Here is a 26443-nt window from a genome sequence, read left to right as displayed (position 1 = left end):
TTTTGTGTACTGTAGTTGAGTGCACTTAAACATTCCAAAAATAATGTATCTCGAAGACATTCTTTTGAAATCCTGTATAAATTAAAGGAAATTTTGAACCACAGCAACAATTTCACTCAGCAACCAACTGATTTATAAAGAAACTCAGAAAATTCTAAGTATTTTTTTCCTTGACTTATAGCAAGCCTATATTAGAATTGAGCTTTTCCTGTTGAATATTAGTGTCTGGTATTTTTTCAGTGAAGTGCAAGATAAAAAATGAACACACTAAATACTTTTTATTTTACCTTGGCATTTGTTAAACTAGTCATGTGACTATTTACCTACTGAAATCCTAAACTATAAAACTTCTCCAAGGATGATCATGTTTAAGTCACACTAATTTCTTTCAACAGATGCCAATGGAGACTGCTAGTACAAAAGAAGAGCAAGGAACTGACTGAACATAGAGAGCTGATTTTTATCTAAATTTTGAGTTCAGGCAGATGGGGCTTTTTTATTTTTCCTTTATCTTGAACATGCAAAAGCAAAGCCTGTGACAGGTCATTAAAACAAACTCCACCAGACTCCTCTTTTTATTAAAAAAAAAAAAAAAAAAAAAAAAAAAGAAAATAGGAAAATGCAAATTTGAGCAGGTACAACTTTTTATAATCAGCTTTTTTACCCAACCATTCTTCCCAATGCTACATTGAACTAAATTTCTCCCATGCCCATCTGAGCACGTATAAATTATGAAGACACTTCACATGCAGTGGAGGGCACATCCATGCTGCAGTGTTATCAGTCTAGCACTAATGGAAATGTGCATTCACCTGGCACATGCTGTAAAAGCAAGTGGAGGATGACCTGAGAAATGAAGCAGTGACCTAAACTAATGATGATTAAACTGGGACAGAGCAGCCCAACTCAAGCAAATCAAATCTGAACTGAAAACTGAACTCAGTGTGGCCCTCTGCAGCTTACTAAAGACTTGAAAAACATGGTGTCTCTTAATTTTTAATTTTCTTCATGCAGTTAAGACAGGAAATGCCTAAATTATGAGAAAAAAAGGCAGGTCTAGCATTATTTGCAGTCCTAATGCACCAAGGGTCCTGGATAAAAGTCTAAAGAAGCACCTACAATGTGGTTTCTTACTGAGCAGAACTTGCATGGTGCTGGCACCCTACCCCTCCCTGCAGCACCACCCTTGCCTGCTCTGCACAGCCACACTGCTGCTTTATCAGCCTCAAGGGTAACACGGTGCACAAAATCACCAGCTCATTTTGAGAGAAGGAGCTGTGGGAAATGGGTAATTCTCTATCACCAAAGGCACAGAGGGGACATGTCTGAAAATGACTCCAATGCAATAAATGGAAACCTTTATGAGGAACACTGCATTTCACATCACTTTTTAGCTCATATTGCTGAAAAAATATATCAGTTTTTGAAAGCATTTTAGTTTTTCCCTAAGCAATGACAGAGAAAGGCAGCTGAGGTGTCTGTTTCTTTAACTTACAAGTAATAAAAAGGATGCAAGAACTTGCTGGAGCTTCTCTGCGAATCCCACTGTAACTAAGAAGGCTCGAGGGAAGAACATTTAAAATAATGATTGGTATCAACTGTCATCACATTCCACAACTGAAAACTAAAAAGGTCAGACCTACATTTTTCTTGGCCTCACTTTAAGGACAGTCATTTTTTATTTTGCTAATAATAAAAAAAAAGAAGCTTTTGAACATTCCCCCTCTATGTAAATTCAGGACACCAGCCGTGGTAGACCACAGAGGCAGAAGTATTTATCTTCCACAAGCTACTTTTGGCATATCCATCACTTGTGGCTTCTAAAACACAGCTGCATTTATTCTCTTATTCATTATCAACTAAAACATCACACAAAAGCATAGAGAGAAAGTTGTCATAAAAGGATGGACTAGAAGTTGAGACTTCATATTGTGGTTTAAATTTGGATGACAAGAGAACAACTGAAATTAAAAGTGATTGCATTTACCAAGGAAATCACAAGTCTCCTGCTAGGCAGAGGTGGGCTGTGAGTTATCACTGTGCCATGTCTAAATTACAGAAAACAAAGTTAAACAGATCTGAATCAGAGGGAAATCTTGTTATAATTTATTCTGGGAGCAGGAACAATTTATTGTCACAGTTTCTCTTTAAATCTTAATTCCTGCCCCAAAAATCTGACTCTGCCTGGAAAGCACCAGAGCAGTTTGGGCATGAGGTTTAAAGCACTGATGGAGAGATTCTGTGGTTGCAAACCATTATTGTCCACATGACCCACAGACAATCTGCAGAAAGGAATGAAGTCAGGCAACAGCTATTTCTCATCCCTCCTCACTTGCCAGCTCCCTTAGGAGACTAAAGAGCAAGCAGCGGGCAGCAGAAGACATTAAAATGAAACTCATGGGGAATCTGGTTACAGTGCTAGAGCTGGGTCCCAGGAGAGCCCAGAGTGGGGTGCAGAGCATCTCAGAGCACCTCAGCACAGAGAGGGGTGAGGGGAGCCAGCAAGAGGTGCCTGCAGAAACCTTTCACACTTAGGTGAGGATGCTTCTGGAAATGCTGAAGGAAAGTCTAAGGACAGGATGAGGCTCATGAATGAAAGATGGAAAACATCTTAGTCTCCAGAGTAAGCGGAGAAGAAAAAGGCCACAGTGGAATGTATAATCCTATATTCATTCGTCTAGGAAGGATGAATAACTGCTGTCATTGTCAGGACAAGGTACAAGGCAGCCCCTAACAAGGTTTCCAGCTCAGCTTTGTTCCATTCTACATCTCCTCTGAACCAGCAGTGCTCTGTCCCTGCCAGTCCTCCCTGATTGTTCTGTCAGACTGATGCTGGAGGATCCTAGAAACCCAGAAACTGCATTAGCTCATGGTTGCCACAGCAGGACTTTGTAATGCTAGAGAGAATTTTCTTTATAGCTTCATGCTGAATCCTCTCTAAAAGTGACCTCATGTACCTTCACTCTGCTATCCTGACACTTAAAAGGCACATTTGATTGCATCATCCCCCTGTGACAACCACACTTTATTTTTATATCTTTGCTACTACCCTGTCTGAATTCAGGGCCACTGATTTGGAGAGTGAAATAACCCCTCACAGTAGGTTGACACTTGACTTGAGAGGCTAGAGCAGTGAAAAGTTTAAACTACAGTCACCATAACTATATAAACACCTGTTTGGCAAGAGGTTTCTTCTGTGAGTCATTGCAGGTGTAAAGATTTTATTACTCATGGTCACACCTGTTGCTGCATGTGTGCCAAAAATCAGGAATTGCTTGATGGAAGAAGAAAAATAAGCATAAGGTACACTCTGCTATCAGGGAAATATAAATCCAAAGCAACTTCATTAAGCTCATCTAAATTATTTCAAAATGACATTAGTACAAAAAGTGCAGAATTCAACACAGCACAATAAAATACTGTTCAAAATCTCACCACATACAAAGCTAATACTTTCTAGAAATTTAAATACTTTAATGCCTATATATTGAATATATTACACATAAATAAATACGTGTGTGTGTATATGAAATGTACACAGGGGATATAAGGAATTGTGTGGATGCCCTAACATATAAGGGTCAGGAATAAGTGTAGCTGGATTTAAATTGTGCTTTCATTCCCAGCACTTGCAAGGCTTAACCTCATCAGTTTTTAAGAGGACTCACAAAATCCAGATGTTATTTCACACATATACACATGTAAAATAGCACAGCTTACCCCCATAGATGCAGCTAAGCACAGAGATCAGCAGGTTTTTCTCACTTTATGCATTGGTCTCACCCCCCAAGGAAATCCTGGCAACCCTACAAAGCACCTCTTAAGTTTTAATACCACCACTGCATTCTTGAGGTAATAGCTATGACCGGAATAAAACTAAAGTTTTTTAATTTATTTCTGCTGAAGCATCTCCACATGCATTAATTAGGGCTTAATCAGGCTAAAATCCAGATCCCTTTGAATTCCTGAATGATATAGGGGCACTTTAACAGTGTAGCTGTGTATCATCCAGAACAGGAGCTCCAGAAGCAAAGTTACTGGGATGTAAAATTAGGAACAGCTCACCACAGGACTCATCTCCCATGGAGGGCCAACTGTCAAAGCAAACTGCCCAGCAACAGTCATTGCAGAGGTCTGCAAAACACCCTGGAAATGTTTCTTCACTGTAAAAGTCTGTGTACTTACGTTGGCTCTTCTGAGACTGTGATGGTCTCTTCCATCTCATGGGCCTGTTTAAACCATGGCAATTTTGCTTCCACTGGACTTTTTTCTGGTAGAGGACAAAGACTCAAAACATTCAGTAATTTCTCCAAAATCAAAGCAATATGTAAATGTCATCATTAATCATCTCAGAATTTCACAGTTGACGTTGCTTATTGATCTAATGCTTTTGTAGATATACAGGATAATACATTGCCTATTGATCTAATGCTTTTGCAGATATACAGGATAATACGCAAAAACTAGTAGAAAATTTCATGCTGTTTGAGCTCCATTCTTTGTTTTAAACTTGCAGAAATGGAGAAGGAAAAAGGAAAATAGTTTGAGTATAACTTAATGAGCTGCTGAGTCATATTGAGAATGTTGACACCAGGACAGCACATTTAATTTAAAACAAACAAGAAAATCCCAGGTGATACATATGGAGTTTCAATCCCATTTCAAGTATTATTGAATACTTGAATACTTTTCATTCCCATTTCAAGTATTATTGAATACTCCCCCTCCCTGTGTTAGGCTCATTAATTCTGGTTTTCCCAGTTTGACCAGACTGTATAGATTTAGTTGGCACGTTCACTTCATGACAGTCTGGCCACATTATCAGCAAAAAATATCAGCAGGGCACTTTTACTAGCACCAATAATTAAAGTGCTTGTTTCTGCCAAAACTGGGAAAAAAACCCCAACCCCTAGTAAACTCCAGCTTCTGGCATTTCTGAAAAAGGTTACCAGGGACTTTTAATTCTCTGGACAAAAAAAAAAACGCGAAGCAACAACAGAGCCAGACGAAAGCCCGGTTACCTTTTGGCTTGTAGCAGGGCACTGGCACGATGCACTCCTCCTTGATGTGCAGCTTGAGCTGCGGGTTGCAGCCCCCGACGTGCTGCCCGCGGTGGTCGATGCACAGCACGACGCGGTAGCGCAGCCCCCGGCCGCAGGTCACCGTGCACTGGGGACACAGCAGAGCCCCTCAGCACTGCCCAGCACCGCTGAGGGGCTCGCTAAGGTTTTCCCACTGAGATGTAAGGGTTTGGCCCTGCGTCGCTAGGTGGGTAAGGAAAAGGTTGGTGATGGGGGAAAAGTCGAGGTTTTGGGGATGCAAGGGGTTTTTTTGGGGTTCCGTGAGGCTTATCCGGCTGAAATAAGAGTGGCTGCGCACTGAGAATGCACTCTGTCACAGTGGTGATTTTCAGTCAAGGCTGGGTCAGGGGAGCTGCATTTTCTGCACTCTGGTGGCACTGATGTCATCTAGATGAACTAAGGAATTACAGGAGTGCTGGCCTATCTGACTGTATCAGATAACCACAGCCAGGACAAGCTGGCTTAGGCTATTGTTACTGTAATGAAAGGTAAGAACGCTGGAAAATCACCCTTGCAGACTTGCCAGCCCCTGAGACAGACATGCCTTTAACTATTACAGCCAGTGAAATACTACATTTATCAAGAACTGAGACATAAATGACCTGACTGCAGAGGGGCCTGACCTCTGTCTCTAACTTGTGCATGCAAAGCAGGAATTCAACGGGCACAAGGAATTCTACATTTGCATTTTGCTCCACACAGACATGTTAATGTTTTGATCATCAGACAGAACTGCTCAGAGCAAACTTTTCCCAGTACTATTGATTATCTTTCAGGGCTATACTTTTCTAATAGTCCTGTGCTAATAAACAAATGGTAACACAAGACCAGAGGCTTTCTTTAGAAAACAAGACAGAAGGTCCAAATTACTTCTCTACTTACTTGAGACCACTCCATTGCCACCCATTTAGGACAATCAAACAGATTGCAGGTCTGAATGACTTTGGGCTTTGGGGCATACATGCATTTCCATTCCTCCACTTGCAGTATCTCTCCATGGATGGTCTCCTCTACACACACAAAACTTCTCCTCTGAATACCACCTCCACAAGAAACTGAACATGCAGTCCATGGGTTATGTTCCCACCTGAAAAAAAAACCCTCATAAGGCTCTTTCTTATTCCACTAACCTCTATTAAAAATGAGAAATATTGAGTCCAACCTTAGTGTCAATTAAAGTTTACTGGTAGTTTAGTTGGATTCTTACCACATACAAATACATTGACTCTCAGACCTACCTTGCATTATTCAAGGCTTAAGTTCATGTGCAAAATCAGAAGTAGAATTGCAAATGTAAGCATATTTCAAAACATAACTGAAACTCTTATACATAAGTTAGAAACTGTGAACATACTGAGTTTAAATACTGGAATGAATTTACTTTCAAATAGTCTAAATCATCTAAATTGAATACTTTTGACAACTAATTTGCATGATCACATAGACACTTATTACCATTGTCAGAGACCAAGAAGCCCCTGTATTTAAGATCCCATGAAGTCTGAAAGACAAAGACAAATCTGGATGCCCTTAAAAATGTGTTCCTGAAGGAATTTTTATGGGATTTCTAATACTTTGGGTCAAGCCAGCCATTTCATACCAAATTGCTTTCATCCATAAGGACTGTGATGAAATTAAATTGTGGCAGGTACCATTTGGCTGGTCCTGACTGCAGTTCTGCAAGAGTTTCCCACCCTCATTAAAATTACATTGAACGACCTTGTATTCACACTTTCCAGCTTGCTTCAAGCAAAAGGCAGCTGCTCATCCATCTCAGCTGCTTTGGCTCACTCAGCTGATTGCTCCTGCAGCAGGGCAAGGCACAGACTAAGGAAAATTTAGGATTAGAAAAGCCTGTGAATCAGCAGAGCTCGGGGTAGCAGCCTCCAATAGAGAGATGATAAACAATCTGCTGGGAAGAAATATCTTCAAAATGGACATCTATTCACAATCTTTACAATAAAGATGGAAATGTTGCACCATCTGAAGTGAGAAGGACATGGAAGTTTTCAGGCAACAAACTCAGCTTCATTCGCCTCTTAGCATGAATCCACATTTAAGCAATTATCTCTCAAAAAACCCTAACTTCAATGATATCCTGCTCCTCTCAAATTTAGACATAACAAGTTTCTATTGAAGTATTTGTCTGTAGGTTCCAATGACACCCATACAATATCTCCTCACCCTTTACCTTCCATCTCTTGCTTTCTTTCCATCACCCTCCTGAATCAAAGCCAAGCCCTTGGAAATGATTGAGTCCTGCAGTACATCTTAAGGTTCATCAATGTCTCATTAGTTAGACCTTATCTCTGTTACTGCAGAGGCTCAGAAAGGATCATGAAAATAATTATATCTGTTCTGAACAATGGACTCAGCAAGGACTACAATATCCCACAAAATCAATTAATCAAGAGTAATCAGCTTGGCTATCATAAAGGAAGTTATAATATCAAACTCAATGAAGAAAAGGTCAATAAATCAAAGGTAAATTTAAGCAATCTACTTTTTATGATGCAGCAGGTAAATCAAGGACACTTCCTATTTTAGGCAATTCATTAAGCTGCCTACAAAAACATATTAATCATGCTTAAGCTCAACAGAAGAATAAATATGAAACACAGAGCAAGCCATGGGACATCAACCATGGAGTATACACTCAAAAGCATTCTGAATAAAGCTATGTCCTGAGATACTGATGTCAAATCACAACAACAAAGTGCATTTGAAGAGCAAGAGTTACACTCTTCTTTGACTAAAAGGAACAGCCAGTGTTAACTAATTTTCTTTTTAAAAATCAGGAACTAAAGAGCAATTAACTATTTAATGAATTAGCAGCTCATGGATTTATAAATGTAAGGCTCACTGTGCTGTATGTAATGTAAGGCTTGCAAGTGTTTATAGCGTGAAGTTTTATAGTTGTTTTTCTTTATCTCATCAGTTTCAAACACACTCCAGATCCCATACTCCCACAAGAATTTTCAAGATGGAGTGAGGTCCATGGCTACTGGGGAAAAGGGGGGTCTTGGGCAAGCAGTCAAGGAGATGCTTTCCAGAACCCACAGCTGTCAAGGGATCCTCAACAGTCCAACAAGTCTGAAATAAATGGAGGCAGTCCAAAAGCTTTAAAAGAAAATTTTCATCCTGGGAAATTTTTCTATTTATTTCAAAAGAATTCTCCATCTGTAAAAATATTTCAGTGGGGCATTTACAACTGTAGCCACAGGAGAACCCTTTCAAGATCTTGTGGTGTGCACCACGACTTTCCCACAACTTCCTCGTGCGAATGGGAAAGCAGTGGTGCACTCCACAGGGCTGCCAGGCAGCCTCCACATGGCCCTGGTGCTGTGGAGGAGGTGAGATGAAGGAGGTGAAGCAGCCTGCACAGCTTTGCTCCTGCCTGCATCCAGGACCTGGGGTTTCCGCCCGCTTCGCAAGAACAGTCCTGGGTCAGCATGCAAGAAACAGGCAAGAGAGGAGGAGAAAGCAGAAAGCACAGGGTAATGCATTCCAGCTCCTTGCATGCAGCAGCACAGACAAACCCTGCTGCACTGAAGCAAGACTTGCATCCACACTGGAGCAGAGCCACCTCCTCCTGCAGGTAAACAAACTTTGAGCTGCTGTTTTCTTTCAGCAATTCCTGCAAGAGAAGGTGTTTCTACGTCTTTGTGGCGTTTCCTTACGAGCCCTCCCAGTACAACACAGCCCATTTCCTCTCTCCTTCCTGCTGGCACCAGCTCTGAGCCCTGCTTGGCTGCCTGCTGTTTTACAGCCCTTCCTCTGAAGCATCACCCAGGAAGACCATGATGCTTTCTGACAGAGCGCACCGAGGTGCTGAAATGAGGTGGGACTCTGTCTGTGGTTCTGAGTGTTTGAAATAAGAGATCCTGCCCACAGCTTTATCACAGACATGATCTATCTCACCACAGTGTCATGCAAACGTGCTGAGCGCAGTAAAGCACAGAAAGGGGGATTAAATTTCTCTTCCAAGTGGTCTCCAAGCCCTAAGTGGTTCAGAAGATGAAATACTCCTGTAAATACATTAAGCTGAGTTCCAGGAGAGATCTGAAGTACAAAGGCATTGGCAGAAGAAATGGAAAGGGAGAGACACACAATATAATTAGAGGACTCTACAGGATAAAGGTACAAAGGAAAAAAATCCCCATCTGTGCATGAAAGCCAAAGTACATCACAGGACAGCAGATCCATAAGGACAAATTGCTACAGAAATAAACTATGACATTTATATCAGCTGTAATCAGTAGCTCCACTAAGCTGTGCAAGTCTATGATTTCATTCTTATTACTTCATATCTTTACTTCTTTAGAAAAATACACATTATTCATTACATGACATAATAAAGCAGAGGTTCAACTCACATAAATATGCAACCAACTCATCGACTATAATTCTTTACATTAAAAGCAAATGTGACTCAATACTGTTTAATCCTAACATTCTTTCTAAAACATCTAAGGGTTCCTGAGAAGTTTTAAATCCTTGTAATTGATTCAGGTGTTAAAAATTAAAAAAAAAAAAAAAAAAAAGTAACAAACTGTTCTTTGATGCCCTAACTTCAGGAAACAGATATTTCAACAATTTTGTATTTTGAAAGTGATGTGCCATCTTTGATGTCAATAAATAGTCTGTAGACCGTAGAATGTAAAGAGGAGAAGGATCAGTCCTCTCAAGAGAAAAAGAATTTCCAGAATCCTGTACATCGCAAGGTCTGTTTTATAAAATCTCATACATTGTCAAAAGAAAAACCTTTCAAGACAAGAATTCATACATGCAGTTTAAAGATTATCTTCTCAGCACTACAGCCAGAGAAGGCTGGGGGGGACAACTGTTTATTTTAAAGACTTCACATTGGTATTTCCAAGAAGAGCATATTAACCTCTGACTGTTAAGCTAATCATCCAGAGCACACTAAAATAAATCACAAGATTCAGAGATGTTTACAGGACTCTTGTAAACTTAACCTCCTGTATAAAAAAAAAATTCAATCAAAATATGTCCCATTATCTTAGTACTGAAGTAGTATATTTGCAGTGAAATTGTGCTAAAGCTGACAGATGTGCTGTCCTGCTTATACATACCGAGGAAGTGGCTGGAAGTGATCATAGGGCATGATTTCTTTAAATCCATCACTGTCAAAGAAAATAAATATTGCATCATTACTTCTCATACCTAAGACTGTACATCAAGTACATACATTTACGTGATCATGCTTGAAGTAAGCAATTCCCAATGTGAAATGCAGGAATCTTACTCCATTACACATGAGCCTTATGGTGAACCTTATGACTTGAATAATCTTACCTTTTCTGCATGGATAAAGAATTATTCATACAGCTTCTCTATTTCCTGCCACCATAAAATATTAAATGAGCAAGCCTCCAGCAAAGAAATTAATTATCAGTGACCCTTTAGGTCTGTGTGACTTCATTAACAAAAAGATATTCACATACTTCTATCTGTAACAAACACTGCTGAGGGACATGAGTGTCAGTGAGTGTCAGTGAAATAAATACATCACAAGATTAATCCTAGATAGGTTCTGAATGCTGCTTAGGACCCTTCTAGAGTTTGTTTGAAGTGCATAGCATAGAGCAGGTATAAAGCTGTTGTGGTGCGATGTAGGTATTTAATTCCAATATAAAACTTAACTTCCAATGCTAGGAAATATGGTATTATACACAGTACTACTTTCCTTTTCCTGACTGTATAAGCCAAATTTGCAAGCTAAAATATAATTACACCCTTTCTTTCCCCTAATTTTCCCATTCCAGCTTTGGAACATTTGGCACCCATTGCCATCAAGTATTACTGAAGTCTTTCTGCTTCATACAGTGATCAACTCTCCAGGAAAAACTCTTGAAAGTCTGCACATCTATAACTGTTAGAGGTCACTATCAACGATTATGTTCAACAGGAATGAAAGGAAATGGACAGTTTAGCTATAGGAAATGAAATCCATTGAGAGTGTTTCCTTTTCTTGCATATAACTCTAGCTCAGCCAGCTGGCATATTAATGTGAGGTTCTGGGACTTGATACTGTGATGTTATTTTAAGATTCTTTAGCACAGCCAGGAAACCTCACCAGACAATCCAAAAGTTAGTTTGAAATACTGTAGCGCAATTCAATACAGTTTATGTGTACTGTAGCCTTTACAATTTGGCACTAATATCCTGTGGCGTTTGTACCAAAGGATATTTACTTGGAATGATTTTTTTTAATGCCTAGTTTTTAAAAACCCAAACAAATAGGCCCAAGCTTCAATTATTAAATTGTCAACACTACAGTAACAATGAAGTACCAAACTTTTATGGTAGGCAAATTAATAAACCAAGTTAAACCATATGAACACTTGCACTAACTGGAGCTTCTGTCTGGCTGTTGACATGTTCTGAATGGCAGTATCAATAAATCCAAAAGGAGGCAAACTTTCTGTCCTCCTCACACAGACTCACAAGATCCTCACACTAGTGCTGTACTACTCAGCAGCAGACAAAGCAGAATTAGCCCTTTAGCAAACTGATATTTGCAATATCTCTATATAAGCAAAATCTTCTATTCTGCAACACTAAATAACTGCCACACATCTACTGGCAGAGATATCAGCCTTTAACAATGCAATAAACAACCAAGATTAAGTAGCCTTAAAGGTAAAAAGAATTGAAATTAAGTAAATACAATTCCTACTTCCTTAGTAACTTAGTCACACACAGATTTGTTTGCCATGCAGACCTGGAAGGGCAGGGATCCATGTTGCATTCCTTCAGCTTGGGCTTTGGCTTCTTGTTTTCTGGGTGATAATGGCAGTAATGGTCAGGAACAACACGCTTCAGACGAATGTCCACACACTCAGCTGAATTGAGCTGATAACCTAGGGCAGAAGCAAAGTTGAACGTTGTTAATGGAGATAAAGTAAAACAGCCTTTTCTCCCCATAGAATTAATTTTCTGTCTTACTCTTTTTTGGTTTGCTTTTAAACAAGGAAACAGGAAATGCACAACCAGACCTTCATTTAAGGCAATTCAGCACAGCAGTTATATTAACCTGTCTTAACACTAAATGAGTTTCCAGCTCTTTATTATACTAATATTCTAAGAGTAGAGGCACACATATTTCCTTCTGATGCAGAAATACTTGTACTGCACCAGCTCACCTGTCAGAAAGCAAAACTATGAAGCCATATGGCTCTAGTACATGTTCCACAATGCATAACTGCCCTCCTCCAAGGAGGAGTTACCAGTATGTTGGAGAGCTATATTAAACAGTCATTCATGCTAAAAGAAATAAATACTTGAGACAGAAAGCCAGAGGAATTGAAGATGGGATCCAAAAACATTGCTAAGGAACTGTAGAAAACCAAGAAATAGATTCAAGAACATTCCGAGTTGAAGAGCCAACAAAAGAAGACTTGAACTAACTACTCAGTGAAAAACAAATAATAAAATATGTGTGGAGACTGGTTGCAAGAAGGGATCTGGGTTTTATAAACCACTAGGTTATTTTTTGGCTAAGAAAAAAAAGACTCATTCAAAAAAGCTTACTTGGACTTAAACTGAGGAGAGGAGGATGTTCTGGTATGTGCAAAGAAAAAAAGTTTTAGACCACAAGAATTAAAATCAGACCGAGTCAACAAACTAGCAGCACAAGTCCCTGTGCCTACTGAAAATGCTAAGTATCATGTGTCAGTGGCTTCAGTTGTGTGTCTCTTGGCTGATCCAAAGTGTCATCATGCATGAGAGTGATAACCATAAAGAACTAAGCAGTTCCAGCGCTCACAGCATCTATGTGTCAATTCTTGCAAGTACTGAAAGGACCCAGAAGAAATGTCACTTGCAAACAAGAGGAACAATTTTTAAACACACTTGCTCATTCCAGCTTGACTGTGCTTTCTGTGATGCCCCTTCCAACATATGGAGATTACAGAATTAAAGACAAAGCAACGTCCCAGTGAGGAATGGCAATGCACTAATTCCAAATCTCTGTAGTGAGGAACCTTTTCTTTCACTGCCAGTACCAGATGCCAAACAGACAATCTGGACACTAAACCCAGACAAATCTAAGATAATAGGTTAAAGCCAAGGAGCTGCAATACAACTTCCCTGCATGCCATTCCTAACACTACTACTGTCATAGCTGCTCAGTTTTTGTGCTTCCTCAGTTCCTGCCCTCCCTGAGGACTGCCAAGCCCCTCTGACAAAGGTACCAGTTTTATATCATAGGCAAGCAGCCACAAAGCAGGGCTTTGAACACCCTGGACGGTTTCAAAGAGATTGACATGTAGCTATAATTTTCAAGCCATAACAGCAGTCTGAATAAGGCTGGATTTGAGCCAACACCTTTGAAGGTAAATATCTCCCTTGGGCTATCCAGTGTTTACATGCAGTCCTCAAAAGTAACTGTGATGCTTTATACTTCTTCTCTTGTCAGACAAGTTAAGGAAAAAAAAGTTATAAACACAGTGTGATGGAATCATCAGAGGATATGCATTGCCACTCAGAGCTCCAGCAAGGATCACACTTCATGAGGCCAAGTATCTCATAAGATACAGTAGTTTCCTGTGGGACTGCATATCAGACACATGTATTGTCTGCATTTCAGATCACAGGGAGGTGCAAATGCCAAAATGGATGGTCCTTCAAAAGATCCCCAGACTCTGCTTGTACTTTAAAATCTCTCACTCTCTTTATTCATGCCCCAAGTAACTATTTAAACCACATTTGCACTCTCCAGAAAATCCCTGTATCGCTATCACCAGGGTCCTGCTCTGTTTTCCAGGTGACCTGGGGAATGCTGGCTGAAGGGAAGCTGCTATCTGCAGTGTCAAACACTCCTCCTACCACGAGCTCACACTTTTTTTTGCAGAACCAGACATGACAGGCTGTGGGCTGGGCTGGATAAGCAGAATGAAGCTACACTTCATCTAAGCTGCAGGGCTTAAATCAGGAGTAGATGCTACAATACCACATGTGCTGCTCTAGCCACCATCAGGACTAAATGTCTAAAATCAGACAGCCAAAGGACTGATAGCAGATGTTCTTGAAATTGTATTTACTTATTCTGCCTTCTGTATAACTAATTCCTCAACTAAGTGTTCGAAAATTCACCCTCATGTATACTACTGAGGCTAGAAATACTTTTTCACCTCTTGATCATTCTTATTTTAAAATCTCATCATGTTTCTTTGTTTTCTTTCCCCAAATATCCACTATGAGCTGCAATTTTCCATTTTGAATTTTGTATTTTTATTTCTTAGTTAATGTTCTTACTCAAATGAACATCAGCTATGGAAAAACATGATTTCCAGTGACAACATGTAAAAACCTCTATGCTGATACCAGTTTAACCAGCCTAGCTGCTGCTCTGTCATTTATTTTGCTGAGAAATTTCCAGTGTTCAGGAAAGCACAAACATCTAACCATCTAACCACTAAAAATGCAGAACAAAGGTTGTAAATCAGCTCCTTTGAATCTTGAGCTGTTATCACTGCTGAAGAATTGACATTACTTACCTCCTCCACACGTCACTGTGCAGGGGAAGAACTCTGTCTGTCTCCACTGGTGACTGATGGGTTGATAGAAGAAGAACTGAACCACACTCTCTTTTGATCCAGAGTACCTGGTCTGAAGAAATTTCCATTACAACACACATGTACACTGTGCTCAACTGCTCATGCCATTTCAAAACAGAGTTCATAAATAATAGCAGTGCAGAGTAAGATGATGACAGACAAAAAACTTCTAGAAATTTAGAGTAGCCATCAAATTTAAGTTCCCAATAGCCAAATATTTGAATGCGCTTTGTTTTTTCAAATTATTCAAGGCATTAATGTGACCATTTGATTATCTATCCTCAAATAGCAAAGTTCTTATCTGTATTCTTTTGGTTTATCTCTTTGTTAACAAAAATTTTGAATTTTAGTGCAGAAAGAAGTCTAAAAGTGATCCAAGCACACTGTCAGGCAAGTCTAGCTGCACATGGTACTGGAGATGCAAAAGGAAAACAACTGAAATTCTATTTCTACAATGCGCAGGTAATGACATGCAGTCTGACAATACTGAAACTTCTGTCACTTCCGATGGCAAAGTGTATGAGTGCCTTCCTTTGGCAGTCAAATACTGATATGCTCCTACTTTTAAATATCTTGATGTGTGATGCAAGCCACTGGTTTGTGTTCTGGACAGAAAAAAATTTAAAAGGATTGGAAATGGTCAGTGGCTCGACGAGCAATGTCTGAGGGAGATTGGAGGTGCTGCTGGAAGCAGTGCTCAGGTTCAGTAGGTGGCAGTCTGCAATTGGATTAGCATGCACAGGCTCACACTGTGACTCTTCCAGCAGTATTCAAAACAAAAATCCTGGCCATTTTTACCATTAAAGATCCTGTGGTACTTCCCACCACAGGAAAGATATTAAACACGTAACATTTTAGTTTATTTGGATTTTCTGGGCATAAATGATCTCTGGACTGTAATTAGGATTTCTATCTTGCTAGCTAGAAGATTTTGTTGTATTGCTACAAGCTGATGGACAGCCACCACTGTACTTGCAATAACTTTGTAGATTTGTACATTCACACACCCCACCTTGATAATGAAATCTGCTCCAAGAGGTCCCTGGATCTTTATGATTTCCCTGTCTGTGCTCTTCTGAAATTCAACAGTTGTATTTTCAATGACAAATGTTCCAGGTGCATTGAAACTGTGCTCTCCCTTTTCTCCTTGTAGTGTTTTTGACTCTATAACTAAAGAAGAAACATGCCATTAGTAAACTTAAACAGCTTTTTGTTTTTAAGAAAGTCAGAAAGTAATGTTTACAACTTTGTCTTGCAAGTGCCAGCTGCATATGTGCAGTAAAAACACACCCAGAGAATCTGTGAGAATATGAACTGCTTCAGATTATAGCCTGATAGATAATTGCAAGACAAGTCAGTACAGGAATATCTGTCTGAACACACTATTCTTTCATACCAGAAGCACTTCTGAGACAGTTTTTCCTACACCAAGGGCTCTGTAACACTCGATATAAGCAAAAACTTCAGCAGGGAAAGCTGAAAGAAACTCAAAATTGATAGAATCAATATAGAGAAAAATACCTCATACTTCCATGCTACTCAAAAGCCAAGCAATCTGAGCAATCAGTCTCCAGAGAAGCCTGAACGGGGCCAAACCCACCTGACACTCACCTCAATACCTGAATCACTGCCCCAAGATCCCTAACTCAGCTTTGAGCAGTTCCCAAGTGAGGAAGGAGCAGGGCCAGGAGGTGGGCAGCTGCAGGGACGGCCCTTCCCACAACAGCTGGCGATGAAAACCCTTTCTGAATTGTTCTCCACTCCTTGGAAACAGATTAAACTAACAGCCCACAGCCTCCAGAAGACAGATGAAGCATTTTAAGATTAAATCACTTCCAGAAAACTGACTGAACTGTAAGTGGACAAAGCTAAAGGAAGATATTCATAACCAAGGTAGAATTCTGGGCTCTGTGTAGTACAGCACACAGGCACAGCAAAATGCATGACTTGAAATACCCTGGTCTGGTTACAATCTACCAGAGCACTGCATGAGAAAAGCATGAATCTCAGATGAGCTCAGGCCAAGCTAAAAGGAATCTTTTGATGAGCTATAAATACCCTCTTTCTCCCACTACCTTGCCTTTTTTGGTACTTTAAACTAAGTTACCTAAGTCAGGCTAGATCATTTAGGTTAAAAGCATCTGGTTTTACCTGCACTGAAAACATACTCTGAGTGCTGAAACCCATCATTAACTGCTTTCTTCCTTCATATTTTTTAAACAAATATGCATTCTGGAGCACTCCAAAGAGAATAAAGAAATTATAGAATTAATTAAATTCCTTGAAAACATACCACAATTATCCCAAGCTTCTAAGCATTAGGTTCCACTGTGCTCACAGGTATAACAAAGATCACATACATGGCTGGAAGGAAGTTTCAGGAAGGATTTGTTTCTAGGAAATGACTTTATGTTAATCACAGGGTATGAATCTGGTGGTGAATAAACTGTACTTTGTCAAAGAGAAAACATAAATCTCTGGGAATCAGTGTGCCCCACTGTCCAACACATTCCATTAGGAACAAATAGATATAAACTAATCCCAGGAAAAACAAGTATTTAGATGATTACTACATATTTCTGTTTGTCACTTTTATGGAGTTTTCCTGTCCTGATTGCATTACAAAATAACCCTTTAAAATATACGGAACTCAGAATTCTTGTTTTAAGTTTCTGCAAGCCTTGATCCCAAACTTTATGCTTAAATCACAAACACTGCTTAAAATTAAGTAATAATGCATGGTGCCTGTTATTGTCTCATTTTTAAAAATAAGTGTAAAATCAAATCTCAAGTACTTCCAACTCAAAATAAATTCAGTAAGATGCTCAGAAGTCCAGGATCCTTTTGAAACTAACATTTAAGACATTACAATCCAGCTGGTGCAAAAAGATGATGAAAATTTTTATTTGGTGGCCTCAGCTGCATTTCTGAACAGTCTTTTTACTACTTTTTTAATTAAAAAAAACCAACATTTTGGATGTTTTTCCAAGAAGAAACCAAGAATACTGTTCAGCAACCAACAAGACAGTAACTCCCAGAGAGCTGACACGTTTACATTAGAGCTACACTAGATTTGGATGCAAATCATGTGTTTATTTGCAAGGTGCAGCTATGGAGCCACAGCCTGTGTCTCTGGAGGTGACACCACTGAATCCCAGAACTGCTGCTCAGATTTGTCCTGTGTCACACAGGGAGATGAGGAGATATTCCCCAGCACAATGGATTACATCTGGTGCAATGCATTCCTGTGACACCAAGCATTTTGTGTATTTCGTGTATTTAACACTTACATAACATAATGATGTTTATTGGTGAGGAATTCCTCCCTCAAAAACTGTTCATTTATTGACTCAGAGAAGTAACTGAGAACACAGGTTTTATCAACTGATTTCATGACAAGAAAAGTATTCACCAAATGTTTCTTTGTTCTGCAGGGTCCTGTTATAGAACATACCTGGGAAGTTTGACTTCAGGAGTAAGCTTCCCCATCCTGAATCAATTCCTTGACATTGCAGATGTGAAGAGTCACATGGACAGGGAAATCTCTTGAGTGCTCACCTGTTTCTGTGCCCAGCAAGACAACCACCAGTGCCAAAGACCTGTAACTATCTGTGTTCAGTTACTTTCCCTCCCTTGCCAAAAATGGCAAATGCCTCGCCCAGCTTTGGGCAGAATCCCCCCATTCTCCTGGTGGCAGGAAGGAGCAGGGCAGTGAGGCACAGAAAACTCTCTGCAGGTTCCTCCCTGTGCATGAAGGAGCTCCCAGGGAAGCTGCTCCTGCTCCCAGTGCAATAAAGAACAAGCAGGCTGCTCCCCAAAAGCTGCTTCTTTTCTGTGATTCATTTGTAGGTAGCACAAAAACAAAACGTTCTTCTCAAAATGCAAGAAAAGCAACACCGCGCTCCTCTGAGCATCTGTCAAAGGCAGAGCAGTGCACCCACTGCTAAAGGCTGCCACATGATGCAAATCTCTGTGAGCAGAGAAAAAATTGACAAAAAGAAAAACATTTCAGTTCCTTTCAGTAACGTTTAACCTCCCTAAGTTCACGAACTCAGTTATCTAGCATTAGCCACTTGTAAAAATATTAGCTTCTGGTTTTCCTGTTTCTTCTGCTGAAGGATTAATTTCAGGGAACTTTCAGTCTTACTTTTGATTCTAATGCTCTTAAAACAACTACTAGAAAAGCCATGATACAGTCCAAATCTAAAACAAAGCCAACACAATGAAACATTTTATTCAGACCCATTTTTTGTGCTAATTACTCGGTTATTTTCCACCAAATCTTTCACCAAACCCTAGCAGGCAGAAATACAGAGGGGCCATATTTGTTAAAAATCCAAAGTTGCATGTTGATCAATCTGCTGCCTGTTTAAGTGCCCAGAAACACAAACAAAGCACTTATTCTAACCAGCTACAAAGAAATGCCAGTCCTTGCTTATACACTAACTGCAGGTTGCAAAACAATGCCCAGAGCATTTGTTCCAAATCTGTTATGTGCTACATCTCCAACCACATTTCCATTTTTGATTAGTCCAGCAGCTGTGCTTTCCTGGAACAAGACCAGATCATAAACCCAGGATGAAACCCCACTGAACACAAGATAAAGGGAAAAGTGCCAGACACTCCAAAGTGCTCTTCAAGTTTTTGCTATTGCTGCTGACTCCACTTGAAGGACAAATATATACTGGCAACAGGAGGCAGTATAAAACTTTAACAATAAGTAGTCCCTGCTTCACCTGTTATATTCAACTCATTGCAAGCCAGGAAAAATATCTCTGACAAATGGAACCTGTAATAGTAGATGTTCAGGTTTTTTTTAATTCTGGCTTTAATTCTACCAGCACACCCACACAAAAGTTGATGAATTTGCAGCAAGGGATCATTTGGTATTTTCTGCTAAGTGACAAACACCCAGGAACACGTACAGTGGGAGGGTGGAGAAACACCTCTGGGGTATCAGCTCTTGGAGACCTGGCTATGAAGCCAGAAGCAATTCTCACTTCCCTCCCCACAACGGCTCTCAGTTGTTTTTTACCTCTGCAATTTTAATTTTAGGTAAAAAATGTCTAAATCCTTGCAGATTTGCAAACAGATGTGCTGGTGGAAGTGGTTAAGGGAACATTTCACAATTCCTGTCCAGCTAGAGAGTGAACTAACAAAGGTGATGCCAAGCCACAGCTTCTTTAGAGAACCACCCTGGGTAGGAAGCCAGGAGCACTCTGTACTCAGTTACTGAGCTGCTGCTGCATTCCTCAGGAGCTTTCCAGAAATCCCCCAAGAGCCACTCAATCTAGTACTTTTTCCTCATGCAAAGCTGAAACAACAACTTCCTTCTGCAGAACTACTTAAGAAAGTCCAAGAGTCCTGACCTGAACTGGTCAGGATCACTCCTTTACACATCCCCTCAACAGTTTTAAAGGAATATTATTTATTTCAATATAAATTCAGCTTTGTACTTTTTTAATATAAGTGGTATATCTAGAAGTTATTGTCACTCTGGAGCTGTTCTGAAGAGGGACTTTTATTTCAGTTTTTTTCTTTGAAAGGATGTGACAATATATTTTGGAAAAGCAAACAAACTGATGAGCAATTTTCAAATAAAAAGTATTTTTTACTTCTGTTTACATATCTCAGACCTGAAGTTCTTTTTATTTCTATGATCCAGACTATATCTGGATGAAAAAATTGTTCAAAGTTAAAACAATAGTTTATCTCATTGCTTGGTATTCACTTACCATTGAACTGAAACCATCAATTCTCTAGGCAAACTAGGCCTATGGATAAGGAAGTTGCCATAAATACTGCCATCAGCCTTATAAGAAAATATTGGAAACAATTGTCTTAGAGAATAACAAACTGTTTCTCATTGGTGGTATGCAATGAATAAAAGAATTACATGGAAGCAAGACTTCTGTAGTCATTCACGCAACTTCATTTGTACCTAGATCACTTGTCAGAGGCTTAAACAGAAGTCTGGAGCTGAGTTATGCAAGGGTTGTTGGTTCACATAATCCTCTGGAAGTTGGGTTTTTTTTATGTTGTTTAAGAGTGTACTGTACTTGAGAGGCTTTATATTAGTTTAGATGGAAGGAATAGAAACCACCTCTATGTATTCTATTTCCCTTTACCAAGTAAACTTTCCAGTGTTCTCTAGGATTATCTCCAGGCTGGATATTAAAGATGGGAAGAGGAATCAAGGTATTGAGGTCATGATCTTACCCATATTTTCCAAAATTTGGATGAGTTCAGATACAAGGTTGTGTTTTTATCTTCTGCCTATGTATAAATACATAAAACACTCAGTCATACCAAGGTGTGCTGGTCCTTTCAGGGTGATTCTCACACTCCGACTCCCATGTGGTACAGCAATCACAGTTTCTTCCCCTACAAACATTAAAGAACTGGTTTAGAAATTATCTTTCATCAGGGAATTCGTACGTCACATAATTAGACTGAAAACCCTCAAATGTGTCTAAGAAAATATTTCACAGCTTTCACAGTTTTTCTATTAAAAATAATATGTTATTTTATTAAGTACAGTGTACTGAGTCTGTTTGATATGTCATGCAACTATTAAGACCTATAAATGGACTTGTAAATCTTGCTTTCTCTTGAAAAATAATTTGCTATTAACAATAACAACTGAAATGTCAGTAGTGTATTAGGAACATATTTACACTCTGCTGTCCTAGTTGTATTTTCTAATCACTGAATTGACATAAGGAATCTGCTAAGTAGTCCTTCCCCCTTACCAAAACCTGCAGCTGTTCAGTCTCATTTTGCCCACACCTCATTTCCTGCTGCAGGTCACAACTTTAATAAGTGGCAGGACTTACAGGAAATAAATCATCTACTTAACACTAACCCTTAACCAATTACAGACCAGTTAAGAGCAAATATATAATAGCTATAAGGTACATGTTATAAGGGTGTCTGCATCTAACTTACCATATAAGATCATTTCTTCCAGTAAGAGGCTCAATTTAAAATGAACTATAAACCAAACCAGCCCCCAACAGGACATATCAATACAAAACAGCTTTTGGCTGCCTGAAAGGCCTCTCCATATATAAATGTGCAACACACTTACTTCAGTGCATTTTACAAAGGCAGAAAGTTATTACTTCTCATTTCAAATGTAGGAAATCTGTGATTTGCCCAAGCAAACTGAATTACCAGTCAAACCAACAGGCTAGAGACCCTCATGCCAACAAAAGCAGCGCTCTCAGGAAAGGGATACCCACAGGGATATCCACAAAAGGAAGAGCGAAGCATCCAAGGAGCTGTCACCCATTTCCATCATGGCCCAACTGCATCCCTTCTGCAAGGCAGGCCCTGCCACACGTGCCCTGTGCAGCTGCACCCTGCACAAGATGCTCTGCTTGGTGATGAAACTAATGCACATTCAGCGGCTGCTGCAGAGGAAGTTCCTTTTTGCAGATTCAAAATGAAATGTGTGTTGAAAGTCAGTGAGACACCGGCTCCAGAATTACCCATAAAATATTTAGAGGAAGAATAGTTGAGTTTAGTTTTAACTAAAAAAATAGTTTAAAAAGGTTTCTTTCCACTTCAAACTGGACCCTTTTATAGTAGATGCTAAATTATCAGCTTCTGGTTTACATCTCCTTAGCATAAGTATGATTTCCTGCCAAATGTTCAGAATACTTCAAGCAAATACTGCAATTATTTTTTCTGAAATAAACACCTTCTTATGTTACAGTTTTTATATCGTCAATTTCTAGGAAGGACGTTTAAATATAACAATTTATTTTGGATGTAATAAAATATGAGCTTTATTAATTTCATTCTTGTGTATTCCACCAGAGTGAAAAATACTACAGTAAAACAATAATACAACTAAGGAGTCCTGGAAAAAACATTAACTACCGAACCACTTAATATCTTTTTGCATCTTGGTTTTTCATCAGAGGAATTGCTAAAGATATCCAGGAAGTAGTGGGTGTGTATATCTTTAAAGTAAGGAAATAACTACTGAATTCACATGTGCTTGACAGTATTTGAGAGAAAGCAGGTTTGAGGGGCCCATCTGTGCTTACTTGGTTGGGATTGAATCCCATCCTGATAACAACCAAGGTCAGTCACAGCACAAAACCTCCAATAAAGGTCAGACGATGGCCAGCTCAGGATGCATGACCTGCTGCCCTCAAGTGCAGCTGAGGGCAGCCCGTGCTGCAGGGCCACAGGCTGGCTCTGCAGATGTGCACAGATGTGCAGGACTGCTCCTTGGAGAACAGCAGGGCCGATCTGCTGAGCTCCCTGCGCCTCCCCACAGGCAGACCCTGCAGATCCCTTTCCAGGATGCCTCACATTCCTTTTGCAGTACTACAGACATTCCACCCTCACCCAAGCACTCTCTGATATGGTCCAAAAGTCTCATGGGGGTGCTAAATTTGGTGTTTCTCTGTGGCAGAGACAATATTAGCAGAAAGTGTTTTATTTGCATTAGGGATGGCTGAGCTCACCGCCGCAGCAGCAGGCAGCCTCTGCAGCCCACAGACCTGTCAAGAAGTCTGACAGCAGGAGATTTTTGTAACCTGACTGAGATAATCATGATCTAGGGCAGTCTTTCCTTGAGATGAAGTAAATTACAGGAAAAAATAAATGTGGGATTTTTGGACTTCTGAACAGAGATGAGGGTTTGGAAGAAATGGGACAGAACTGACCATAAGGGTCAGTTCTTTCTCCTAAGGACAGCTTTGAAACAATAGTTAAGGTTGTCCAGGTCTGGCTCCTAAAAATTATATATTCCAAAGGTTTCTGGTTCTCAGTTGAATGTAATTCATATTCTTAAAGAAACACAAGTCTCTGTAAACCTATTTAAAATGGTTATGCTGTACATTTCCCATTAAATCAGTAGGGTTCACACTGCTAAAAGCAGTGAACTCTTACAAAAACACGAGGGGAAATTGCTACCCTGAAATCCATACTGAGAATTTTTGATTAAATTTTTTTCCCCCTCACAGTATTTCTTTGAAAGTTAATTGCTGACCTTTGTCTACAGATGAAAACAAATTATCCCAAATCATCTGGAACATGCAGAAACACCAGACTCCAACATATGAGGTCAGATTAAGGCTCACCTTAAAAACTGAGAAGCAGGTGAGATATTGTCTCTCTATTCTAGCACTGCTTTCAGGACAGGCATTGCCAGCAGCATATGGAGCCATCTCTCACCCAGAGACTCTCTCAGAAAATGTGTGCACACAACACAGCACTTGCTGATTAAGCTCCTGGATTACTTTTACTTTAGATGTCATGGTTTGATCCTGTTTCTATGGTGTTAATGTGGATTTAGATTTTGGATCTCAATGAGAGCAAGATCAGACTCCCTGCTATGGTAAGACTGGGAGCTAATCCCCAGGATCAAAATAAAGGAGCCACATTCCTAAACTCAATCCAATTCAGCAGGTTTTATTTATTTTTCCATGTGGGCCATGGTGGACCCATTTACTGTTTCACATATGGGCCAGTTGGGATTTTTCCCCTCTCTCCTCTTATAGCAGGCCAGAGGTTTATTTCAGGTCTATAAAATGTGTTTCTTTCTATGTATTTGCTCAAAACTTATTTGCTGGCTCCCTGGTTCTGATCGAGGACCTTTGTGCTCTCAAAATACAAGGAGGAACAACTGCAGCACACAGGAACTAAAAATCTCAAAATATTTGGAACCTTATTGCAGTGGCTTCCCTCCTCCACTCTGGCATCAGGCATAATTCCAGAAGGTATTTCTGCTGGGTTTTGTGCTGACCTGCCTAATGAAAGCAAACCCAAATACATGCACTGGAGAAAACATAAAAGACATGCAGTAAACAGCCCCTCAAGAGAATGGATCTTAAGGAAATGCAGTACAAAATGAGTCAGGAAATAGCCAATGTTCTTATTAAGAAATTTCTTCAAGACAAAAGGGACCATGAAAGTACAAAAGGAGGCTTCATACTATCTGTAACAGCCTCAAGTAAACCAACCAAAGTAAAGGGATGTCTAGACTGAACCAGTTGGTGCTGAAGACCCAGAATCCACACTACAAAATTGCAGGTGCCTTGTTGGGACCAATTCTAGTCTGATCCCCTGGACTGGATGTCCTATAGCTGCTTCTTTTCTGGGACATATCTTCTGGTTTGGCTTCATCCAAAAATTCCAATTTATGCTCTCCAAGACCACTCTGTGATGTGAACTGATGAACAGTATGTTAGGGCCATGGTGAAATTTGCTTCAACAAACGTGCTCCTTATCCATACTGGAACACTAATGCATTGGCATCCTATCCCTCCCCACACACAGCTTTCCTGCCAGACCAGTCCCAATTCCCTCTTCTGGCTCTACAGATAGTTGATTTTTCCTCTTCCTCTCCAAGTGTTTTTGACTGCATCTCCCACCCAGATTGCTTATCTAATCTCAGTCTTCTTTTCCTCTTTCCTTGACTCAGTGTGTCTGCACAGCCAGTCCCACATCCTCCACCCACCTTCTCACATCTGCCTTTCCTTCACTGCATGAACTAATGGCAAATTTTCCTGCTCAGGTCATCTCATCTTTCCCTCTCCTCATGTGATCTCATCACTCCCTGTCATAAGTCCGAAGCTCAGGAGGTTGGAAGCTCTCCACAAAATCTCTTCTGAATGCCTGAATGTGAGGTAGGAGGTATCACAGAGCTCATCCTGTGGCACCTGGTCCACACTGCAGTAAAGCAGAAAGTAAGAGTAAGCTCAAGGAAAAAATTTAATAGCTTATTTCTGGAAGAGCAACATGTATTCTAAGGAGGCTCCACACATGCAATCTGTTTGCAGTCAGAACTTGTAACAAGCTAGAGAACACTTAAAAGGATAAGTTTTCAGAAATTTCAGCCATTAACATCCAAGAAGATTCCACTGAAACTGAAGGAAAAGGTTGGGGATTTTTTGTAAATGTTGTAGTAAAATATGTGTTGATGTTCACAGACATTGCAAAAGACTTATCCGTGACCAGAAGACCATTGCCTGCCAAATTTCAAATCCCTGATCTGTGATCAAGTCCAACAATGGGGGGATTTTAAGACATATTAAATAAAAGGTTTCAAGAATGTTTTGACAGTGGGAAACAACATGTTTTTCTCTTCTGTGTCCTTGGAATATGCTGAGCTGTTTTGGCTGAATTTTCTCCAAAACACATAGCACCTGGCATAAGAAGTTACTGACACAACTGTCTAATTTTGGAAAATAACCCTTCATAGAAAATGAGGCACCAGGCAACCTTGACAATTGGGGTTGCTAGCTCCACGTATATTTATTTCAAAGAGGGAAAAATTACGTGAGGCAAGAAGTTGTCACAAACTTGAGCTGGCTGATGACACAGAAGAGGGAGCTGTGCCAAAGGCCTCTCTTTAGATAAATGACCAAAGTGAAATTAGGTTTTTGGTTAAGCATGCTTGGGGATGATGGCATACATCATGTGAGAAGAAGGGACCAATGGTATATTACAAAGTGCCATAGGAAATAAAGCACATGGCACAAGGAAATTCAAGCAGTTACAAAGCCATCCACCAGTGAAAGCTTTTATAAGAAGCTCTTAAGCAAAACCTTAAGAAAAGCAAATCTTGCAAGTATCTTGTAGTTTGGGAATCAAATAAAACCAGACTGGGACAAGACAAGTCCACACCTTCAACTTCACCCCCCGCTGAACCAACATCTTGTCTTCTGTGTTGGTATCAGGACCAGAACATTTTTCTACCATTTCTGCCAACAATGGTGCAGAAAGGAGATATGAGGGTCCAATCCTACCATTTTT

General features: G+C 39.9%; 1 protein-coding gene across 1 annotated transcript in view; it reads right to left on the bottom strand.

Moving 5' to 3' along the window:
• Positions 1-26443, bottom strand: part of ADAMTSL3 (ADAMTS like 3) — a 169002-nt gene that overhangs the window by 43430 nt on the left and 99129 nt on the right. Inside the window, exons 8-15 of the mRNA XM_058033732.1 lie at positions 20975-21049; positions 15678-15835; positions 14606-14717; positions 11830-11968; positions 10178-10228; positions 5964-6168; positions 5022-5169; positions 4186-4270 (exon numbers count right to left, since the gene is read on the bottom strand). Of these exons, the coding sequence (XP_057889715.1) occupies positions 4186-4270; positions 5022-5169; positions 5964-6168; positions 10178-10228; positions 11830-11968; positions 14606-14717; positions 15678-15835; positions 20975-21049 (973 nt within the window). The remainder of the gene's footprint in view (positions 1-4185; positions 4271-5021; positions 5170-5963; positions 6169-10177; positions 10229-11829; positions 11969-14605; positions 14718-15677; positions 15836-20974; positions 21050-26443) is intronic.

This window comes from Melospiza georgiana, chromosome 13 (genome assembly GCF_028018845.1).
Source record: "Melospiza georgiana isolate bMelGeo1 chromosome 13, bMelGeo1.pri, whole genome shotgun sequence".
In the NCBI taxonomy this organism is placed as follows: Eukaryota; Metazoa; Chordata; class Aves; order Passeriformes; family Passerellidae; genus Melospiza; species Melospiza georgiana.
Note: the sequence above shows the minus strand (reverse complement) of the source record. Positions and strands in the feature narration are given on the sequence as shown.